Source organism: Talpa europaea (assembly GCF_964194135.1).
Source record: "Talpa europaea genome assembly, chromosome: 8".
NCBI classification, from domain to species: Eukaryota; Metazoa; Chordata; class Mammalia; order Eulipotyphla; family Talpidae; genus Talpa; species Talpa europaea.
The window spans coordinates 83461638-83485669 of NC_140075.1; the positions used below are offsets into that span (position 1 = coordinate 83461638).

Below are 24032 nucleotides of genomic sequence, written 5' to 3' on the forward strand. Positions count from 1 at the left end.
ATGAAAGACATAAAAATTGGTGGGATACTGGTTTCTCGAATGTTCTATAAATTTTGCATAATGTATTGTAACTTTAACCCAACCAACCAATGGAAAATAATTTAAAAGCCAAGCAATATCTTCTCATCTATGAAGCTTAATAATATAAAGCAATAAAGACGAGGAAAGTGAGAGAAAATGGCCTCGAAGCAACCAAAGTGCATAAAAATCTGAGCAGTGTGGTAATCAAATTCTCAGTACTACCTAATTATTATTAAAACAATGAAGACAAAAATAAGAATAAACTTGGCTATTTTTATCCCAATTCAAAGGGTAGAAGAGGCATAAATTTGGGGAAAATTTATTTCTCAAAGCAGCACAGTGACAACATCTAGAAATAACTGAGAGGTCAATGCAAAATGAGCAATTAAAATAACCAGATAAAGTAAAAATTAAAAAAGCAAATTTGAATGAAATCATCAAGTACAGGGATAGATATTTCAATTCTTCTCAATGCTAAAGGTGTTGCCACAGTATAACAAATTATAATATATTCATAAAAAAGGAATCCTGATTTTAAGAATATGTAAGTAAACTACCCAGCCTCTGGTAGTGTAAGACAGAAAACCAACCAAGAAATTATTCAATTTTCAATATTCTGCCTAACGAGATAAACATTAACTTGTTCATAATTTCACTTATAACAAATACTTTATCCCTCCAACCTTATTAAACATTACTATTACTATACCGTATTTTGCCAGATGAGAAAAGTTCACATTTCCAACTAGGATTTATAAAATACCTTCTATACTCTTCTACTTTTTATATACATTATTCCCTGTAATTCTGTCCTTTTAAAAAAATTCACCTTCCTTTAACAGAAGAAAACTAATTTAGTAGACAAGTGATTCACTCAAAATAGCAGAACTTCACCATGTAAAAATTGAATTATTGATTCTCAATCCTCGCTGCACAAAGGTAAGCATGTAGTCTCAAAAGGATACCTGGGTAATAGAAATTAAAGTATTATCATTCTTTTGCTAACATTGCAGGTCTAAAAAAAATCTGCTGAATGTTAGAAATTTAACTTTCTCCCACACAGCAAAATTTAAGTCAAAGAATCCTCATGGAAAAGATGGTAAAATAAGGATACTGAAAAAGCATTTTATCCCCCCAGCCTTTGCTAATCCAAATTTTAGTCTAAGTCTATAACCCATTCTCTAATACCCCTAAGGAGCTAATGTGTTTTGGAATCTAGAACTTTTCAGATCTTAGAAAGGTAATAAAATTAATGCAATATACATTGAATTCTACTCCAGCAGGAACTTAGGCTGCAACATTTAATCAAATACATAAATATTTCTGCTGTGAAACATGAATTTTCATGTGAGTCTGTGCTAAACTTAGGTGGGAGAATGTTCATTTTTCAGAGTTTGGAATTAGAAATCAGGGATTATAATCCTATATATGCCAAAACATGGTTATGTAATTTTTTTAAGATGAAAAGATGAAGATTAAAAATAAGTACTTGTGGGCCTCCCTGGTGGCGCAAGGGGTTAAGCACTGCACTATGAAGCAGTTCGCAGCCCCTGCAGCATGAGTTCGATCCCAGGCCGGCCAGGGGGCAACCCACGTGACGCAGCAGACCTCTCCTGTCTCGCCTGCTGCTCCCCTCAGCAGTGTATTTCAGTCAGTCTGCCTGTTCTGTTCCCCATCTGTCTGTGGTGGATCCTCTCACCCCCCCCACCCCCGTATCTCTGTCCTATATCCCAGCTCTGTATGCATAAATAAATAAATCTTTAAAAAAATAAATAATAAAAATAAGTACTCATTTTTTCCTTTTTTGCATTGAGGAAGATTGCGGGCTTAATCTTTTACTTGTCTTTAAAATTATCTGTATAATTCTTTGGTTTTTTTTGTTGTTGTTTATTTATTTATTTATTTATTTATTTATTTTAGGCAGAAGAGCAAGAAGTTTATTATCCAATAAGGAGAAAGACAGGAAGCATTCTGAGCAGAGAGGGGTCCTAAGCCAGTAGTCCATCCGTATAATTCTTTTCACTAATTTTTGTAAAAATTTTTTCACTAATTTGGATAATTAATCTGCCCCAAAAGAGCCAAAACTCAGTTTGAGTCAATTAAAAGGCTAACAATTCAACTCAGAGAAAGGGAGATACTAGGAAAAAGGGAGAACAGGGTAATCCACAAATCTTAATCAAAGGTTCTAATGAGTTCTAGGGCTGCTAGATTTTAATAGTACCAGTGATCTGGCTTAGTTTTAGATGTTGCAGACACAACTCATTGTTCAATATCCTTTTTCCAAAAATAACATGGATCATCATCAAGGAAAATACATAGCAATCCAATGCCAATATAACAACTGTTAGTGTTGGCAATCCACACATTTTAGTCATACAGAATGCCTGCATGTGTGTGTATGTGTGTACACCTACATTACGAGATACATAGAACAACAAAACTCAAGAGGTAAATTTGTTACAGAAATTGAGTTTTCTTTTTAAAATTTTTTATTGTGGTTAAGACATATATAACATAAAATTTACCATTTTAGCCATGTTTAAGTGTAAAATCCAGTGGCATTAATCATGCTCACAATGTTGTGCCACCATCACCACTGTCCAAACTTTCTATGGCCCCAAACAGAAACTCTGTAGTCACTAAGCAGTAACTCTCCATCATCCCTTCCTCCCAACCCCTATAATTTCAAATCTATCAGCATTTGTGTCCCTATTAGTTTGCCTATTATAGATATTTTATATTAGTGGAATCATATAATATTTGTCCTTTTATCTGCTATTTAACCTAGCATAAAGTTTTCAAGGTTTATCCATGTTGTAGCATATATCAGAATTTACTTCTTTTTATGGCTAAATAGTATTTCCATCCTGAGTATATACTTTGTTTATCCATTCATTTATTGACGAATTTCTTGGACTATTCGAACCGTTTAGCTTTTGTAAATAATCAGCTATGAACATGAGTGTCCAGTATCTGTTTTCCTGTCTCTAAAATGTTTGAGTATATATATATATTTAAGAGTTGAACTGCTAAGTTACATGTTAATTCTCTATTTAGTTTTTGAGGAACTGTCAAAATGTTAGAAATTGAGTTTTAACAAATCATTTTAAAAGAATTAATCCTTTCTTAGGCACAATTTTAAACAACATGTATACTATAAAAAATGTTAATACCAGGGCCTCCCTGGTGGTGCAAGGGGCTAAGCACCACTCTATGAGGCAGTCCGCAGCCTCTGCAGCACAAGTTCAATCCCCAGCCGGCCAGGGAGCAACCCATATGGCAAAGCAGATCTCTCCTGGCTTGCCCGCTACTCCCCTCAACAGTGTTTCGGCCATTCTGCCTGTTCTTTTCCTGCTCTGTCTCTGGTGAATCCTCTCACCACCACCCCCACCTCTTGCCTGTGCCCCAGCTCTTGTATGCATAAATAAATTAAAAAAAATAATGTTAATACCATCAGCTTCACAGAAGTTGTCAGAGGAATCATCATGCTTGGTCCACTGTAGAACAGCTTTCTGAGTTTCCTCACTTCAAACAAAGAAAATAAACAGTGTTGTTCTTTTTTTTTTTAGTTAATATTTCATATGAAAACACATACAACAACTCTGTAAAAAACATCAGACCTCAGAGATTCATCCACAGCTCCAAGTCGTTCGGCTTGCTCGCATTCTTCGATGAGATTATTGGCTTCTTCAGAATACTAAAATGAAAAGGAGAATAACTAGAATGCAATTTATTGCATTTTTAAAAGTTTTAAAATGAATTTTGAAATTCTTTTATCTTTGGCATCATCTCTCTGATTTCAAATTTGAAAATTTAAGCCCTCAAATTTTTCCTGAAGTTAAAACAGTAAGTAACAGGCTTTGTTCCTTGTTATTATTGGAAATCACAATTTACTATTATGTTCACAAAATAAAGAATAGATTCACAGGGCTCCCTGGTGGCACATCAGGTTGAGCACAGCGCTGTGAAGCTGTCCGCAGCCTCTACAGTGCCGGTTCGATCCCCACTGGCTCTGGAGATACCCACATGGTGTGACAGACCTCTCCTGTCTCGCCCACTGCTCCCCTCAGCAGTGCATTTCATCAGTCTGCCTGTTCTGTTCCCCGCTCTGTCTCTGGTGAATCCTCTCATCCTCCCGCACATCTGGCCTGTACCCCGGTTCTTGTATAAATACATAAATCTTTAAAAAATATATAGATTTACAGTTCTCATAACTCATTACCAAAATTTCCACTGAGAAAATCTTCATGCTATAAGCAAGTCACTAGGCAAGAAGTCATGAGTCAATGTCCCACTTTTCTAGTGACCTGATTTGTTTTTTTCTCTTTTTTTCCTAGAACTGGGGTATAGGTCAGAGGTGCAGGAAGTGAGAGGATTCACCACAGAGTGGGGAGCAGAAGAGGCATATCTACTTAAATACACTGCTGAGGGGAGCAGTGGGTGATACAGGAGAGGTCTGCTGTGCCATATGTGGATTAGCTCCCTGGCCAGGAGCTAACTCAGGCGCAAACTGGCAAGGTCATAGTGTGATAGTGCTGAGGCTGAACCCCTACGCTACCAAGGAGGCCTCTAGTGACTTAATTTGTGAGCACAATTTTCTCTTGCATAAAATAAGGAGTTGGACTAGATCATGTATGTCTATGATCCATCTCTACTCTAAGTATCATGTTCTAAAAATACCCTGGCTAAAGATGTGATACATATGTATATTTGATTGAATATTATTCAACCATGAAAAGAAGGAAATCATGCTATTTTGTGACAACCTGAATGGACCTTGAGTACACTGCACTACATGAAATAAGCCAGAAAGAGAAAGACAAATAATATGTGGAATCACTTATATGATTAAAGAAAAAGTCAAACTCATATAAACAAAGTAAAAAAGTAGTTGCCAGAGACTGGGGGATTAGAGGAATAGGAAGAAGTTGGTAAAAGGATATAAATTTTCAGCTGTCAGATAGATAAGATCTAAAGATCTTGTGCTACATGGTGACTACAGTTGATAGCACTGTATTATGTAGCTGAAATCAGCTAAGATATTAGAACTAAATGTTCTCACCAAAATCAATCAACAAATAAAAGGTAAGAATGTGTTGATTAACTGCATGGAAAAACTCCTTTCATAATATATAGGAGACCTCTGAAAGAGTTCCCAGTGGCCAAAACTAGAATGATTTGAGCAACAAAGTCAAGCAATACTGAATTATAATCCAAAGTATAAAGTTAATATCCATGACATAAATAAATGACTGAATAAATAAGGAAGTGAGGGAGGAGACACTAATTTCCCCTATGGAAGAATCCCAATTACTATCCTCAAGGATAAGTGTGGGCTCTATTCCAAAGAATAGCATATGGAGTGGGGGGAGGGGCAGCAGGAGGACGCAAATAAATCTGCAGTGGATAAACCTGACAAAAACTACCTCAGCCAGGTTATCGGTTAACATCAACAGTGACATGTTCATAGAATATAGTCACGATATGGTGTAATGAAATGGTATTTACATAAATGGAGCTGGAAGGGATTATAAGAAGCTGGGGGGAAAGTCAAAAGGAGAAAGACAAATACTGGATATTTTATAAGTGGATTATAGAGAAACTAAAGAAAGGAAGACATAAAGCCAAACTTCAACACTAACCCTGGAAAACTGATTATAGAACTGGGGAAACCAGAGGGAAGGGAGCAGGAGGGATGAGAACAAGATGAGGGGAGAGAGCACAGTGGATGGAAACTTTGGTGATGGGTGAACTATGATAATAATACTTGGGGAAGGGGTGATCCTATATACCCACAAAATACAAACAATGATACAAAGTAACATTACCTTGACTAAAAAAAAAGGCATTAACCTCTGTGGTCTTCCTCCCCAAAATACACCCCTAGTCTAATGAGAAAAATACAAGAAAATCCCAGTTGTGGGACATTCTACAAAATACCTCACAAGTATGCCTCAAAAGTATCTTATCTTATCAAAAGCAAAAAAAGTCCAAGAAATTATTAGAGTCACAGCAGTATTCTGATTGGAACCCTGGAGCAAAAAAAGTCATAAGGTAGAAAACTCAGAAAAACAGGCAAACTTTGAACTTAAGTGAGTGATAATGTATCAATATTGATTCACCAATGTACCATAATAATGGGCCATACCAATGGATCACAGTGATATATGTTAACTATAAAGGAATCTAGGTGTAGGTTATATGGGAACTCTGTTTTATCATCACAACTTCACTGTAAATTTAAAAGTATTATAAAATTAAAAATTTATTTTAAAAGGGATAAAAGAGACACATCAACCAAATGCAAAGTGCAATATGTAGAAAATGCTTGAATCCTGCTTTAACCAAATCATTAAAATGGCACCTAGGAAACAACTAGAGAAATCTGAACCCTGATCATGGTTATATTTTTTAAGTGTCTCTTTGTCTTAGAGATGTATAGGAAGTATTTGTAAGGAAAGTGTTTTGGTTCTTTTTTTTTATTTTATATAATTCTTACATCATTTTTCATTTTTGCACAATGTATGGATTTTCATTTTGGTTATACTCCCCGTACAATTCCCATCCCCCTTATTTTGGCCCTAATCCCTCCTCTCCCCTCCCCTTCCCCCCGCCACTTAGTATGTCTCTGGTTTATAGTTGCTTATCTAAGGGCCTCCCTGGTGGCTCAGGCGGTTGAGCACCACACTGTGAAGCTATCTGCAGCCTCTGCAGCGCGGGTTTGATCCCAGCCAGCCGGTGAGAATCCCACGTGGCACAGCAGACCTCTCCCGTCTTGCCCACTGCTCCCCTCAGCACTGTATTTCATCTGCCTGTTCTGTTCCCCACTCTGTCTCTGGTGAGTCCTCTCACCCTCCTGTGCATCTGGCCTGTACCCTGGTTATTGTATAAATAAATAAATCTTTAAAAAAAAAAGTTTTATCTAAGATACAGATATAAGATTGACCACATATTGATAACCACTGAACTTGGGTGATGAGTAATTGTTTTGTTTTGTTTTTCTACTTTTATTTCTCTTTCATGCTTCCCATCATAAAAGTTTAAACAATAACAACAAAAGAAATGGAACCACTGAGTACAAATAGCTCTCAGGGGGCTTCAGTGCAAAGGGGAGCAAGAAAGTAGGGTAACTGCCCATTTTTCAAGTTTTTTGTTAAGACACCAGACACATTATTAGTATGTGGACCTAGGACCTACCTTATAGCTTGCAGATTTAATTCCATCAGGGACTTCATCCTAAAAAAGACCAAAAAAAAATGCTTTGATATGACATTCTCTCTTTTGATAAAATACTTTAAACTGTAATGATTTTTTTTTAAAAGATTTATTTATTTATTTATACAAGCACTGGGTACAGTCAGAAGCGCGGGAGGGTGAGAGAATTCACCAGAGCCAGAGCGGGGAGCAGAGCAGGCAGAAGGACCAAAGTACACTGCTGAGGGGAGCAGCGGGCGGCAGGAGAGGTCTGCGCGCCATGTGGGACCCTCCTCTGGTGGCCGGGGAGCAGCCAAGGATAGAACCAGCGCCGCAGAGGCTGCGGGCAGCTTCGCAACCCAGCACTCAACCGCTGCGCCACCGGGTAGGTCCTAAACTGTAATGATTTATGAGAAAAATTCAGACAATAAATATTGAAGTTAGATTTATTTTTAAACACTGTAATAATTGCAAAGTTATTATTTCTTAAAAGTTAAAAATTCAACAGGCAGCTCTCCTGCCTGCTTGTAACTAAGTTGGCATTTCTTTCCACAAAACTTCCCTTTGAAAAGCAGCAGCAGCTCTCCCCACCAGTGACTATGAAGGTACTTCTCTTTCTTTCTCCTTTTCCTAATAAATCTGTTCTTTTAAAACGTAAAAAAAAAAATTCCACAACAAATTGCTCTGCGGGTTGATCATATAATATCTTATGACATGGAAATGTAAAATTAGTCACAGCCATTATTCCCTTTGATACTCAAAGTGTTATACATTTGGTTAATAGGAAAACCACCACTGCTTTATAGCCATCTTTGAACATTTATCCAATTATTTCTGCAAGAGAATTCCTAACAAAACTGAAAGGTTCAAGGGTAGGTACCTTTTAAATTTTTTGATACATTTGCCAAATTGATCTCCAAAAAGACTCAATCACCAGAGTGTTCATTTTTACTTTGAGACTAATACTGGATATTGTCATTCTTTTATAATTGGCCAAGTAATAATGGAAGTGAAAGAATGTTGCTTGATTCACTGTAAAAAGGACAAATAAGTGGTTTCTTAACTTGTAGAGAGATTCCTGCCTCAATGAGCAAACAATCTGCCTCATTCAAATATTTTCTGGAATCAGGGGTGCAAATCAAAGGATAGAGACTTTGGGGGCTCCGTGGTGGCATAAGGGGTTAAGACACAGCCTATTAAGCAATCCACAGCCACTGCAGCACAAGTTCGATCCCTCACCAGGGAGCTACCCACATGGTGCAGCAGACCTCTCCTGACTTGCCTGCTGCTCCCCTCAGCAGTGTATTTCAGTCAGTCTGCCTGTTCTGTTCCGCACTCTGTCACCGGTGAACCCTCTCACCGCTGCCCCCGCCTCCCCACTCTCACACATATGGCCTATACCCCAGTTCTTATATGCATAAATAAATAAATCTTAAAAAAAAAAAAGATAGAGACTTTGAAGTACCAAGTGCAAAGAAGAGAATTTGAATATTTATTATTTTCTATCTCCTTCTGGGCCCCAGTGTATAACCTGACCTGAGTCTACAAATGAACTATAAAAAGAAATCAAAGTGTTGACAAAAAAGGAAGCTAGTCTTGTTTTCTTGTATATTTTAGCCCAAAAAAGACATTAATAAAACAGCAGCAGATCATTTGAAGTAGTGAGGTAACTGTGTTTAACCTTGTATATATATTAGATTTAAAAAGAACTGTGAATTGTTCTGGGTATCACTGCACTGTGTTTATGATGAAATGTCTTTATTTTAATATGTATACTAAAATAGGTAATAGTGAGATGTCTACATAGCAGCAATGTACAATATAAATGCTCAGTACGAAAACTAGTTATTTAGGCTAAATCGAGTATTTCAAAGTATTTGAAATGAAATTTGATCATTCATTCATTCCAAAAGACTGCCCTATTTAGGAACCACTAGGACTGAGCCCAGACTTGTCCTAAGAGTAATATACATGTCTCATTCCTCAATTACTTAGAGTGGAGTTTCTACATGCCTTCCTTTTCCACTCTCCTTTTGCCACTGCTTCTTTTTTTTTTTTTTTTTTAGAGGCATGTTTTATTTATTTGTTTGTTTATACAAGCACTGGGTACAGTCAGAGGCGTGGGAGGGTGAGAGAATTGGCCAGAGCCAGAGCGGGGAGCAGAGCAGGCAGAAGGACCGAAGTACACTGCTGAGGGGAGCAGCGGGCGGCAGGAGAGGCCGCGGGTAGCTTCACAACCCAGCGCTCAACCGCTGCGCCACCGGGGAGGCCCCCCTTTTGCCACTGCTTCTACAGTGGTATACCTTCAGTATATCTCCATTAATGGGCTATCACAGTTGTATTAAAATGATCAGATAGTCTTACTCTCCCATACTAAGCCATAAGTTTCTCGAGATAAGTGCTTGAGAAACTTATGGCACAGAGCAGGCCCTCAAGCTTTACTGATTATTGAACCAAATGACATCTAATTGCTAATTGATTTTCTTTTTCACCTCATAATTTTCTACTCTCCACTCTCAAAAATACTTTCAGTCATCTTTCTAAATTGTAGGTCTAATTATGGCACTTCTCTGCTACATTAATACATGTTATTAACTAAGAACATTTTTAGGTGGACATCTTCTAATTATCTTTTAAAGAAATTCTCTTTTCTCAAAAAAAAAAAAAAAAGGAAGGAAAGAAGAGAGGAAAGGAGGGAGGGAAGGAGGATGGGAGGAATTAAGAAAGAAAAAACTTCTGCATCAGGAAACCAATTTAAGGAAAAAAACGCAACATTGGCATGAAAGGCATTCTGCCCCATTGCTGCAAAAGGTGAAATAACTAGATTCTATCTCAGTTTCTCAGTACAAACTGCTAACTTCCACTTTATTCTTTTTTAGCATTTCTGCGTGTTCAAGTCAAATAATAAATATCTATCTTTTAACATTTCTTAAATGCTAAAATTGGCTGTGTTCTCTAGGATCTACAATAAATAAGTCTCATCTGTCAGTTTGTCAATCTGGGAATCAATAATTAAAAAATCTCTTAGGTTTGCTGCCCCGTCCAGTCTTCTTCCCAAGGTCACATCCTGTAGTTCTATATTTTATAACAATAATCAGAAATAATTGTTATTTCACAATGAGATTCAAATTTGCAATAATTGTATAACAAGTTGCTTTTTCTGACTAGTGTTAATAATAACCCATTTAAAGTACAAGTGCAATTAAATGACTTTACTAAGGATCAACCACATTTTTAGCATTTTTAATAAATCATATAAATAAGTTTTAGGTAAATTTTATAAAATACCCATAAATAAAATTTTACATTTGCCTTAATTCTACATGCCAGGTAGGTCTATGTAGCAATATGTTCACGTGTAAAAATAAACTGCTCAAAATTACACTACCATTTCATACCCATTAAGATAGCTATTATCCATAAAACAGAAAAAAGCAAGCTTTGGTAAGGATATGGAGAAAATGGAAAGCTTGTGCATTGCTGCTGGGAATACAAAATGGTGTAACCACTGTGAAAGAGTGTATAGCAATCCTCAAAAAATTAAACAGATCTACTAAATGATCCAACAATTCTACTTGTGGATATATACCCATAAGAACTGAAAGTAGGGACTCGAACAGGTATTTGTATACCCAAGGAAAAATATCATAATGATTTGCCTTATATGACTGGCTTAGGATAATTAAATTCATAGAGGAAGGAAGCAGAAGTGGCTGGAAGGAAGGAGAAACAGGAGTTACTATGTAATGAGCAGTGTGTTTAAATCTGGGAAAATGATGTTCTGGAGGTAGATGATGTTACAAAGAGAATGCACTTAATGTACTGAACTGTATACTTTTAAATGGTACATCTTATGTTGTAAATATTTCAACATGAAAAAGTAAAATAAAATGATAAACTTTTAAAGAAAAAAAGGCTTCACTGAAAAGCATAAAATTCTCTGCTTTCAAGTTTTAATGCTCTGAGAATTTCTATTTAAAACCAGGCATTATAGGGCCTCCCCGGTGGCACAGCGGTTGAGCGCTGGGTTGCGAAGCTGCCCGCAGCCTCTGCAGTGCCGGTTCCATCCCAGGCTGCTCCCCGGCCACCAGAGGAGGGTCCCACATGGCGCGCAGACCTCTCCTGCCGCCCACTGCTCCCCTCAGCAGTGTACTTCGGTCCTCTGCTCCCCGCTCTGGCTCTGGTGAATTCTCTCACCCTCCCATGCTTCTGACTGTACCCAGGGCTGGTATAAATAAATAAATACATACATACACACATAAATACATAAATAAATACATAAAATAAATCTTTAAAAAAATAAAAAATAAAAAAATAAAACCAGGCATTATATCCAACTCTTTCCACCTAAGGAAAACAATATAGTCACAAAAAAAAGGAGAAGGTTTTTGTTTATTCTTCTATTAATTTCATCTTATTATACTGTAAACATAACTTTGTCCAGGTAAAATATAAGAACAAAAGCAATTATCAATCAAAAGAACTATTAATCCCACTAAAAGGTCAAAGGATGATATTGGCCACAAAATTTAATTATTATTATGAAGGCAGTATAATTCAAAGTAATATAATTCAATATTTGTAAATGTAGGTTTTCAGTATTAATCTGTAAATATTAAACACCACTGCATTTAATCTAGAAGTTGAAATATTACTCTTGTCATATTGGCCCCCTTTAAAAAGTGGCAATTATTCGAATAAAGAAGAGTTTTAAATAAATACATATTTCTTACTGAGTGGCAAGGCTTGACAGCACAATCCCTCCTTCCACACAGGCTAATATCATTCCAGAAAGGACACGGCCTCTTCAGGTTGACCTATAAAATAATAGAAAAAACTATAAAAATGGGAATCTTGAGATGATTGACAGATATTGAACTTTGATGCTATACCCTGGTCATGTTATCATTTCAAAATTATTGTTTCCTCCACTTAACGGTTTTTATGTTCCAATGATTATATAAATGTGTTGTCGGTAGAAGTAAATTGTTAGGCTTGGTTAGAAAGGCAGACTGCCACTAGCTGGCAGACCCTGAAGAGATGGCAACTAGGAATCCAGGTGGCTCAGATCATCACTGTTCACCTTCTTTTTTAAACAAGAAAGAGTTAACAGGTAGAACAGTGAGACAACTGTGAACTCATACTTGAACTACATATTCCAATAATCAGGTTTTCTAAATTCTTTCAGTAGCTCTCTCAAGATAAGTATCATATTAAAATCATACAAGTCACAATAAAGTCTTGCTTCTTCTCAAAACTATTTTATTATTTTAATTAGAAGAAATCTGATGTTTTTAGAAAATCATAAACATCTCACAATTTTGATAACAGTACAATAATTACAGTTCTGACTTCAATTTAATCAACTTGTTTCTAACTTAGAGTGCAAAACCCAATTATTGCAATTAAAAGTATCCAGTGGGTGGTCAAAGAACCACAGGGTTCACTCTTACAAAATGAATTTCTGTAATATAATCTTAACCAATTTTTAAAAACAGCCAGAAGTTTGAAGTTCAGTAATTTTTAAGAAAAATATAATTATCCATTTAAACTTTAAATATTTTTCTACAAAGAATTTAAACCAAAAGTACCTTATAATATCTAAAGTAGTCGCTTTCAAGAAGTTTTTGTAGTCTTGGGAAAAGCTTGTAGTTATTAAATCTATCAATGGTTTCAACATCACAGGTACAGTCATCCAAGTAACCACTAACCTGTCAGAAAGAAAATGAAATATTAGATCCAAGAGGGTTCTTTTCCTTCACGCAATACTTTTTCTCTCTACTTAAGCAATTCTTATACTCCCTCCTCACCATAATTCACTGAGATGGGGTATAACAGTAATTTAGTAATTCTGTTGCTTTTACTTTATATCCAGAGGAAACAGTGAATACCTTTTGTAGGATATACTGAGTTTATAATCTCTCTCTCTCTCTTTCTCTCTCTCTCTCTCTCTCTCACACACACACACACACACTCTCTCTCTCTCTCTCTCTCTCTCTCTCTTACTCCTCTGCACTTTGCAGTCATGCCCTCCAGGCCTGACCAGGAGTCAGCATCTGCCCCAAACCTGGTCAATGTCCTCTCTCCAAGAAACTGGAGTTGAGATTATTAAGGAGGCATGGGCATGTCTCTCCGGGTGGTTTAACCAGTAAACAAACTCAGACCATATTTCATCATGTGATCTGAAAAGTATATGAGTCAGCAGAGAAAGGAAAGAATTTAAAAGAAACAGCAAAGTAGAGACAGGAGATACACTACTTGGATTTCTGGGGGGTTTCTAGCTCCTCCTTACATCTGTCTTTCCTGAGGTGTATTTGCATTTCCCATTCCTGATTTTCCTGAGACTATATGCTTTTAATTCAGTTGTCTCTGTCTTCTTTCCTATTGGAAACCCTTTTAGTTTTCCACAGGATGTGTAGCTCAGAGACAAGTTTGGTGAATATATAAAAATAACTGATATTAAATTTATAAGAGAAACAAGAATTCATTATAAGGTTCTAACAATCCTCAAATATATGATCACAACATTTTTTATAGGTTTTAATGGTCCTTAGAAATTACTTATTAACAAAACTAGGATGGCAAATTGGCCACAAAGCCAATCCGATCTTCAAATGTCTAAAACTAATGTATTAACTGTATTCAATAAATAATGCACCTATACAGGATGCAACAAAAAATCATATTATAATGGGACAATGTTATCCACTGTGAAACGAAAATTCTTAAATCTTTATTTGGAACTAAGCACACACCCAACAGATTAATTAAACAATGCTTTAGGTAACAAATACATCATAATTTAAGAAAACAGTTTTAATATACAATATGCTACAGAAAAGATTCTTATACTTTGTCCTGAATATTTATATTATAAACTAGTTATTAAATAATAATTTATTGAAATACTGAATTTAGATGTTTTCCCTTTGGAATACCTATTAATAGCTACACTACCTTTAATTTTAGAATATCACAAACAGTAATGGAATTTTTTTATCTAAGAGATAAGAACACTTTGGATGATGAAGCAATAGCTAAGACTTTTTTTTTTAACCATTTTGCCTAGTTTTATTTGCTTGGGACTCACTAATTCAGTTTCAAAAATCTGATGTACATATTTTATCACTGTAATAACTATTTTCATTTCATATGCAAATTTGCTCTTGTTTCCTGCTATAAATTCTCTGAATGTACAATGGATTGAGTTCTAATTTTGGGCACTAACAAATAAAAGTGCTTCTGACCTAGATGGCTGGATTTTTCACACCTCTTTCTTTTGAACTCTCAAAGCAAGACTCTAAGGACATAAAATAGCCACTGTTTCTTCCCTTAGATACAAGTTATTTTATAAAGAACAATAGGAACAAAGATTGAAGAGACCAAAACAACACATGCAAAGCAGCACATTAAGTCACATACAACCACACACAAAAAATATGAGAGGACAGCTTTGAAGCAATCCATTCTTCCCCTCTGAGGAATTCATTTTTAAGGTGAAAATCTATCAGATGAGGGCATCACCTCTTTTGGGAAGGTGTCTTGCAGGTACTACTCATCACCTGTAGGTTAACTGACTCTTCTATATGCTGCCAAGATACTACACATACACCTAATAAGAATCACCTCACTGGATTGAATTTATTTCACTCCTGTCCATTAAAGTTTAAAATCCTTGAGAGCAAAATCATGTTTTTTTTTTCACTTTTGTATTCCCAGAATTTATCACTATACTGCTAGAAGCACATAGATGTTCAGTATTTGTGGGAGAATGAATGAATGCTACCCACTCGCACTATCCTTCACTGGAGGCCAGCATCACACTAATTGTAAACATGAATTTCCGTAACTATGGTGGTGACAGTGCCTCGAATCACACAAGCATGGGTGGCAGGAAAGCACTCATAGAGCAAGGAAAGCAAAAGTAAAACGACCCTTTGCACGCTCCATCGTACTGATTATTATCCAAATAACAAAGAAAAGCTGTAAGAAGGTCTATACCACGAAGAAATCAAGATACCCCCACAACAGATGTGGCTTATAACCTAGAAACCTCAACAGGAGAGAAGGTAGGACAATGGTGAATCTGAAAAATCTTCTGCCCACTACTTTAGAAATTGAGTAGGAGGTAGTCCCAATTACAGTAATAGGGAGCAGGGCAGCTAAGGACCTAGAGCAGGGGTGACAGGAGTTTCGACAGATGGCAAGAGTCCAGCAAAGGAAGCTACTTGGAAATCCAGGCTATGTGACCATCCAGATAAGCCTGCCAACAGGTAGCAGAACCTGATCTCTGGCAGAAATCTGGCAGTTATGATGCCAGACCCAGTCCTAGAAAGTAAAGAACCAATTGTGTTACCAGAACAGCATCTCAGAAAAGGTCTAGGGAAGAAATCCAGTTAACAGGCCTGGAATAGAATCTTGGAAACAGAGCAAATTACTTAAATGATTCCAAAAAACAGGTGCTGATTTGTAACAAGGCAGGTGATGCTAATGTGCGTCATGATGTGCTCAAGCTGCTTAAAGAACTGCAATACCTATCTCCCAAAGCAAAACAGAACTACAGCCCTAACACAGGACTCTGAAATTTTTAAAAATTGTACTCTCTCCGTCCAGCCCCACTCCCACCTACCTCCATCCTCCCCACACCCACCCCACATAAAGTGGCTGGAACATTCTAAAATTTGAAGCTGCTATTCCATAGTTTTCAGAAAATGTTCAGCTTTAGGTAGGTGAGGGGCAAATTAATAAGCAGAGATTAAAAAGCCCTAGTTGAGGGACAGTAGATATTAGGACCAAGGTAGGTGTGACATGTGATACCACCCAGTTTAAATTTCTAGTCACTTAAATGTTGGAAAGTCTTTGAAGGTCTTTTATTGAAACTTCTAAGTAACACAGCAACACCTCTGACAGACCCACAAGGAGGCAATAAAAAGCAGGCCCTGGAGTCATATCTTCTTGGATTTGGATCCCATCTCTGCTACTTAATAGTAACCTGTTGAACTTACCACAGGTTTTTAACCACTCTAGTCCTCAGTTTCCTATGTGAATAGAAAATAGAAATAATAAACATTCCCACCTCAAAGAGCTGGTATCAAGATGAGAGTAAATGTCCCCCCAAAATTAATCATTATTATTATTCCCCTACCAATTCTTAAATGCTTTCTGTGTAATCTTGCTACTCCCAAAGCAACCCACATTTTTTTAATGAATAAGAAAAAAAGCCAAGTTTGAAGTTAAATTTTTCAAAAATTTTTACATCTATAGCCCTAATGGAACACAAAACTTGAAACTTTTGTTTAGGTTACCTAACCTAGTTAGGTATCTAGGAAGCCTCAGTTACTTTCTCCACTGATTCTGCTTGGTTTGGACCAAATACAAAGGCAAGGGAAAAGAAAAAAAAGCTATCCTATCTGTTAGCTATTCTCATATTATATCCTTTAGTTTGCAATGAAAGAAAAAATAAAAACATATTCCAAGTGGTTTCCTTGTGTACTAACAACCTCTACTCTTACTACATACTCTTACTACATATTATCATTTTTTGCCCAAAGGACTGTACAAATATATTCTCAAACTATGAAAGATAAAACACATTTTAAAAGTACTCAAAGTACATTTCACAAAAAACCTTATTTGTACCTAATGTTATTGTGTTTTTCAGCCATTTAAAAAAAAAAAAAAAAAGGGACATGAAAAGTATTCATTCCTTGACAGGAACAAACAGGAAGCATGGAAACACCAATGACCCTACCAGGTAGTTGACACCTTTCTAAGACATGGTATGTGGACGTCATTTCCACTGTAACATCTTGGTCTTGCTAAAAGGTTAAATAGATAAATGCATGACTGCAATGTTCTACATGCTTTGTTCAGAAACGCCTGGAATGTAGCAAGCACCCAGTCAATGGACATATCTCCGGTATAACCTGTTTCAAAGATCCCTTTGACTAAATTTTAATCCTAAGCTTATTCCCACCTGCTATCCAACATATTAGCAAGTGTTATCATCCACTGCCCAGCTACTCTGGCTGACAAGTTAAAAAAAAATTTTTTTAAATGGATCTCAGTGGGACACTAGACAGGTAAATCAGCTAAAATACATGTATGCAAGGGTGCCTTCAATGACACATGTGCCCCCAGCCCCCCGTCCCGGGCAAAAAAAATCCATTTTTGAAGTAGCCACTCTGGGTTATCGGAACTACTCCTGTTTTATTAACCTAGTGGAGATTTACTGCACTCAAATAAATGGATCTGCATATTATTAACACTAATTATATTAAGATTAGTAAAACATCCGACTACATAAGGGTCTATAAACTTGTTTCTGATTAATTTAAATGAAAAAGATGTTCAGACTGCCTTCAGATCTGGGTGTCAGTATTTCTTAGTTCTTTAATACGTATATTAGGGTTTCATGAATTGAGACTAAAGTTGTTAGATTCATTCTCTCCAATGGTCTACACTAGGGCTATAATTGTCTGAAAAGTCTTCACATACTTCAAGCCCATACCTATATAACAACGAATTGTACAATTTAAACTTTGGTTTAAAGAAAGGCGAGGTCCTGATTATGAAGTTGCTTACACAAACTACACACATACTTGTACACGAAAGGGGAAAAAAGACCAGTTTTAGATTCTTTAATTTTTTATTACTTTACTAATAATTCTTTTTATTAACTTTTTATTCATTTTGGTTTATTTTGATTAATAAATTTTTATTTCCTATAGTTCTTCCAACACCATATTACCATCATGTTCTTTTGTGTTCATCCTTCCCCTGTTTTGACCCCACCTCCTCCTCCCTTGCTGTATACCTCAGATCTATGGTCAGCTTCTAGTTTTAACTTTTTCTTGACCTTGTGTTTGGTTTCTTTATATTCCACATACACATGTGACCAGCCAATATTTATCTTTTTCCTTTGAACTTATTTCAGCTAGCATAATCCCCTCCAGCTCCATCCATGTTGTAGCAAACGGCATGTGTTTGTCTTTTTTGATTGCTGAGTAATAGTTCATTGTGTAAATATACCACATCTTTTTTATCCACTTTTCTATTTGGGGGAATTTGGGTTGTTTCATATTTTGGCTATTGTAAATGGTGATGCAATAAACATAGGAGTGAAGGTTTCCTTTTGAATTAGTGTTTTTGTGTCCCTCGGGTAGATTTCTATGAGTGGAATCACCGGATCATATGGTAGATCCATTTTTAGTTTTCTGAGGAGCCACCATACAGCTTTCCATAGTGGCTGGACCAGTTTACATTCCCACCAGCAGTGTAAGAAGGTTCATTTATCTCCACATCCTTTCCAGCATGTTGTTTCTGGTTTTTTTGTTTTTTTTTTTTTTTAATGTAGGCCATTTCCACTGGAATGAAGTGCTATCTCATTGTGGTTTTGATTTGCATTTCCTGATAATTAGTGATGTTGGACATTTTTTCATATGCCTTTGACCATTTGCATTTCTAGAAGATTTTGTTAAGTGGGGGGGTTATATATAAGGAAGATTTACATACAAGTCTGCAGCAAATTGACCACTTATTTTCAACAACTAACGCTGAAGGGCTACTGTCAAAAGAACTTATGTCACAGGGGAAATGGTTTTAGTAGGATTCAATAGCAGCTGTCAGACATATGCAGTAACCAAGTTTCATATTGAAATGTCAGCTCATCTGAAAGATCAATTCTAGAAAAACATGCAAGTGGCTTGCTAAGCAGAATAATTAGAAGAACATACTCCTGCTAATACGGCACTCAAATCTTATATTGTAATTCACTTGCTGAGCACCAATAATGTACCAGGTAGAGTACTCTGGAATATCATTTCAGTTTTTAATGTATTTTCTAGCAATATTTGCTAACCAGCTTTTTAAATGTTTTAGATCTCCACCAAAGAACTGGGACTAAAATTTTGAGTTCATAGTAGGCTTCAATAAACACTTGAAAAGTTAATCTGATTATTTGTAGGGCTCTGTCAATGACTGTCAAAGCTGAAATAACCACACGCTGCTCTGACTCAAATCAGAGCTCAACCTTGTTAGCTGAACTCCTACTGCAAGTCAGCCTTAAGTGTGATGAGGGGTAATGATATGATAATTTGAGTCATAAGTGTAAGAGGGACTGCCTACAGGAAAGAAGAAAAGGGATATGACTGACTATGAACAGATCAACAGAACTTTACAGCTAAGTAGACACTGCAAAGAAAGGCAGAGACTATTTTAACTGGTATTTCCAAATTTAAGTGACATTTCAGTTTTTAATGTATTTTCTAGCAATACTTGCTAACCAGCTTTTTTAATGTTTTGGATCTCCACCTCTCCACCAAACCCCAGTGAACACCATTCAGTAAACTAAAAGTCCTTCAGGACAAGGGTCATGTCAGAGTTATTTCTGTATTGCAAACACTCATAACACTCTGTTTAAATCATAAACACTGTGTTTATGTTCACTGAATGAATAATACCATTAATATCTCCTTATCCTTTCTTTCTCATTTTTTTAATCTCATTCTTTGTGTGTGAGCATGTCTACATTTTGTCTCCATTTTTCTCATCTTGTGTATTCATCATTTGTCCAACATCACTTCTCCCCTCTCATCCCCTTAACCCATCTCTTCCATTACAGACCACAATAGAACTAAAGTATACTGTTGACTCATTTCCTGAATTGGAATTGACACACTCTGTCTTCATGTTTGAGTAGACCATTTAAAAATTCTCTTAAAATTATTTTTTTATTCATTTTATGCTGCACCTCCCCCTGCAGTGACCCTTAGGGCTAATGGCTTTCAAATTTTATTACTTTTTAAGTTGATGTGGAAAAGAAAAAGAGGTTGCCACACTTGGTCTAAAAGGAAAATAAAGAAATCTAACAGATTTTTGTGTTAGAGGAGTATTTTAACCATGAAAATATTGTGAAGGGTGAAAAAATGCATAATTACTAATCAGAAGAAACAGTAAAAAATTAAAAGCTCCCCAACTTTAGTCAAATATCTGAAAAGGTTGGCGGGAGGGATTGAAAGTTGAAAAGTTCAACATGTACTTTTATTCCATTATCCAGATCTCTAGAATGTAGGTGAAAATTTACACTGAAATCTTTCAGCACTGAATACCTTACTTAAAAATCACTTATTTCCGCTTTACTTTTTCTTTAAATGTTTTTGTGTCATTATATTTGTAATCAGGAGAAAAATGATCTTTTCTCTTTTTAAGTTCTTGACTGTACCCATTGCAATCACTGAGTGTAAATGAACTTTTAAATCTCTTAGTTATAAAACAGGTTCCTTTCAACTTCTTTTACACATTCTCAGATAATACTCATTTCATCTCCCAAATCACCCAGCAAAACAAAATCCAGTAATTCAAAGCAGAGAAAGAAATAACCCTTCCTCTCAAACACTTCTTTCATCTGTGAAATTGTCTCGTCGCCCTTATACATGCTATTTCTTACAATAAATTAATAGTAAAATCCACTTTAAGTAAATAAATCGATGTCCACCCATCAATTTTGCATAAAATGTCATTTTTATCAACAGAAGCCAATCAAAAAATGACTAAGATATTTAAATACCAGATAATGTAGATACTAAAAACTGCACATTTCTTTGAATTTTTTGCTCAAGAAACCCATAGGCTCTTATTAACAGAAGAAAACGATCATCAATAACGTTGTAGTTAAAATTGTGCACTGAAGACACCCAAATCAATTATTTGGGTGCCTCAGTAAGACAACTTCATTACATTCAGGAAAAATACGGGACACACAGGGTGAGGAGCCACAGGCAAGTACCGCCCCAAAGACACCAGACCCTTTGGGCTTAGACACAGAAAAATCACACGAATTCACTCTCCTGCCTGAAAACGGGATCTGAGTGCGTCCACCCCACAAAAGTCTGTGCTGGCTAGAAAGGCTACCGAAAGCACCCAGCATCGGTTGCAAAGACACAGGTTCTGTCAAAACGACAATTTCGAGTGTGCGTGCAGCAGATGCATACCCTCCCCAGGTACGAAAGATCAACAGCGATGCATAACTCAACTTGGAAACATACAGCGCGCACCCACACCTCCCGCCCACGCCTGACGGGAAGCGCGGGTCCGCACGTAGATCCAGGCTGCGGTAGGTGGCTGGTGCCTACCAACCCCGGGGGGTGCAGAAGATCCAGGTAGCAAAGGCACACCGGGCTCTCTCTAGGCAGCGGAGGTGCAAAGACACCTCCGGACTCCCACCTGCAGGACGCGCGGAAGGGAGCGCACGGCGGGGACCGCAGCACCAGAACAGGTAGCACCACTGCGCACACCCTCACCTGGCAGAAGCACCTCTGCGCCGCCGTCTCCGAGGGCTGCGGTCCACTGCGGCCGGAACCAAGCACATACGCGGCCCCCAGGAGCCCGATCAGGAAGCCCCAGCGGCGGCCCATAGCCTCTCCGGCCGTGCGCAGCCCGGCGCCTCGGCGCACCCAGCTCTCCCGCGCAGGCCGCGCGTCCGCAGATGAAGCCCCGGCGGGCCGGCCCCCCGCGGCCCCACCTCCCGGCCGCCTCCCCGGCCCGCCCTCGGCTCTCCCGCCTCACAGCGGCAGCCACTCCCGGCGGGGCTTGCGGACGTGCCCGGGCGCCCGTGCCAGCCGCCCGGGGCCTGCGGCCTCTTCCTGACCCGCGCGTGAAGCTGACGCACGGTTCCTCTTCCCGGCTCGGCCGCGCCCGGCCGCAGCGCCCCAGCCTCGCCTCCCTGACGCCCCGCGGCCAGGAATCGCACCCCGGCCGACCCGGCCCCCACCCCCGTGCGGGAGTCGGGGGTCCGCCCGCTCCGAGGGCGAGAGCGAGAGTGGGAGGGTCTTGTGTCTGGCAGCCGGGCCCCGCCCCAGCCCGCTTGGAGCCGGCCAATCCTTAGTATTGCAACGCGAGGAAATCGAACCGTACGAATTACGTGTCCGCTGTGTCCCTGGCTGAGTCTTAAAGTTGTAAGGATGTTAGGGATCATCTAGACCAGGGCTGCATATGTAAGTTTTCTAGTGCGCACATCAAGAGCCAAAAGAAACAGGTGGAATTCAGTTTAACAATATATTTTATTTAACCCAGTATCTACCAACTATGTCTAAAATTCTCACTATTAAAAGTGTTCATAAAACGGGTCACTTTTTTCTTTTTTTTGTCATTGATATCCGGTGTGTATTTTCTATGAACTAAATACACTACATCATGATGAAATGGATGGGGTTTCCCACAGCCCAGGAGGAGGAAAGCAGCCCTGCGAAGTGAGATGCAGTGAACCAGGGCAGGGAACTGGGTGGTGGTAGAGCCAGATCTCATTCTCTGCTGTGGGAATAGAAAAAAAAAAATTGTGTTTTTTTTTTTTTTTTCAAGGAGAAATTTTCAAAGTGAAACTGGAAAGCTTTCCAACATCTTGTCCATTAAAAATTCAAATATTTCAAGCTACTTTTTGTGTGTAAATAGTTTTTTTTTTCCGAAAAGCCAATCAATGAAGTAGCTTAGGATATGGTAGGCCCAAGATAGATACTATTCCTATTTCCTAGCTGAGAAAAGTTGTCATAAAAAGTTTATATATTGTACATTACTCAAAACCACATGGTACAGTAGCGGTCAAACTCCAACTCACATATTTCTTACTCCAAAGCCTATGTCTATGCCCTGTCCATCACTGCCAAGTAAACTGACATCTAGAAAAAATCACCAGCCCATCAGAGATGTCACTTAGCCTGAGAAACTCTGATTCTAATGTCTGCAGCATGCCACGTGTACATATAAATACAATCTCTTTTCCTGGAAAGTTCTTTATCATTATACCTATGTACATAGCATTAGGGCCAGACTCAGCTCACTGCTCCCTATTCTGTATGGTCTTCCTGGTTTCCTCTTCACTCAGTTCCAGTCTCTGAATGGACTTCAATTCAATAAACTTCTTCTATGCTAGACTGAGCTTGACATTACAGGTATAGAGATGAAGAAGGCCCAGTTCCTCATGTGGAGGGACACTCCATGGAATTTAGTATGTAATCTGTTATGATATTGACTATTTCATGTTTCTACCACTAAATTGAAATATCTTTAAGCTGCTTAAGCAGAGAATGTGTCTCAGACATAACTGTGACATAACAAGCAACGTCTTTATTAATTGTAATTAATATATTCTTTATTAATTGTAATTAATGCATTGCAATTGCAATTAATTGTAATTCATTATAATTAATGTATTATAATATATATTATTCTGTATTATATTTAATATAGATTCTATATTAATGACATTAATAAAGAAATTTCATATGGCCAAGGTATTAATATCAAAAAATTAGGCCATCACAAATGAGAGATACAATAAAAAAGGGGAACTAAATGACTAAAGTTTAAGATTGCAGAAGGAAGCAATCTACTCATGAATCAGCTCTGAATTTCACCCTGATGCAATAGCTTGTAAGATGGAAGGGTTTAAGAGTGTTAGTGTTTACAGGATTAAAGTTCTATTCCAGGAACTTCTTGGTGGCCTAGGGGTTAAATCTCAGTGCTATTACAACAGCCCACTTGAAGGTCTGAGTTCCATCCTGGCCAGGGAGCTAACCCACATATGGCACAGCAGACCTCACCTGCCTCCCCAGCCTGTTTCACCCCACTGCTCCCCTTAGCAATGAATATCAGTAGATCCCCCTGCTCTGCTCCCCACTCTTTCCCAGTGAATTCTCTCACCACCACCACCCCCCGCACCTCTGGCCTACACCCCAGTTCTTCTACACCAAAAAAAAAATTAGAATAAAAAAGTTCCATTCCATAAGACTTGAACTCCTACCCAGAACAAATTTATCATCAGA

General features: G+C 37.8%; 1 protein-coding gene across 5 annotated transcripts in view; it reads right to left on the reverse strand.

Annotated features, from left to right (window-relative positions):
- The window catches only part of ERO1A (endoplasmic reticulum oxidoreductase 1 alpha), a gene marked incomplete at both ends in the record, with an annotated part of 36869 nt that extends 15240 nt beyond the window's left edge, over positions 1-21629 (reverse strand). For 4 of the 5 annotated variants that reach the window (XM_084240784.1, XM_084240782.1, XM_084240780.1 and 1 more), the window contains 6 exons: positions 3473-3546; positions 3642-3718; positions 7219-7257; positions 11949-12032; positions 12807-12926; positions 21516-21629. In XM_084240784.1, the coding sequence (XP_084096910.1) occupies positions 3473-3546; positions 3642-3718; positions 7219-7257; positions 11949-12032; positions 12807-12926; positions 21516-21629 (508 nt within the window). The remainder of the gene's footprint in view (positions 1-3472; positions 3547-3641; positions 3719-7218; positions 7258-11948; positions 12033-12806; positions 12927-21515) is intronic. The other variant, XM_084240783.1, reaches the window with a different exon arrangement.
- Positions 21630-24032: the final 2403 nt, after the last annotated feature.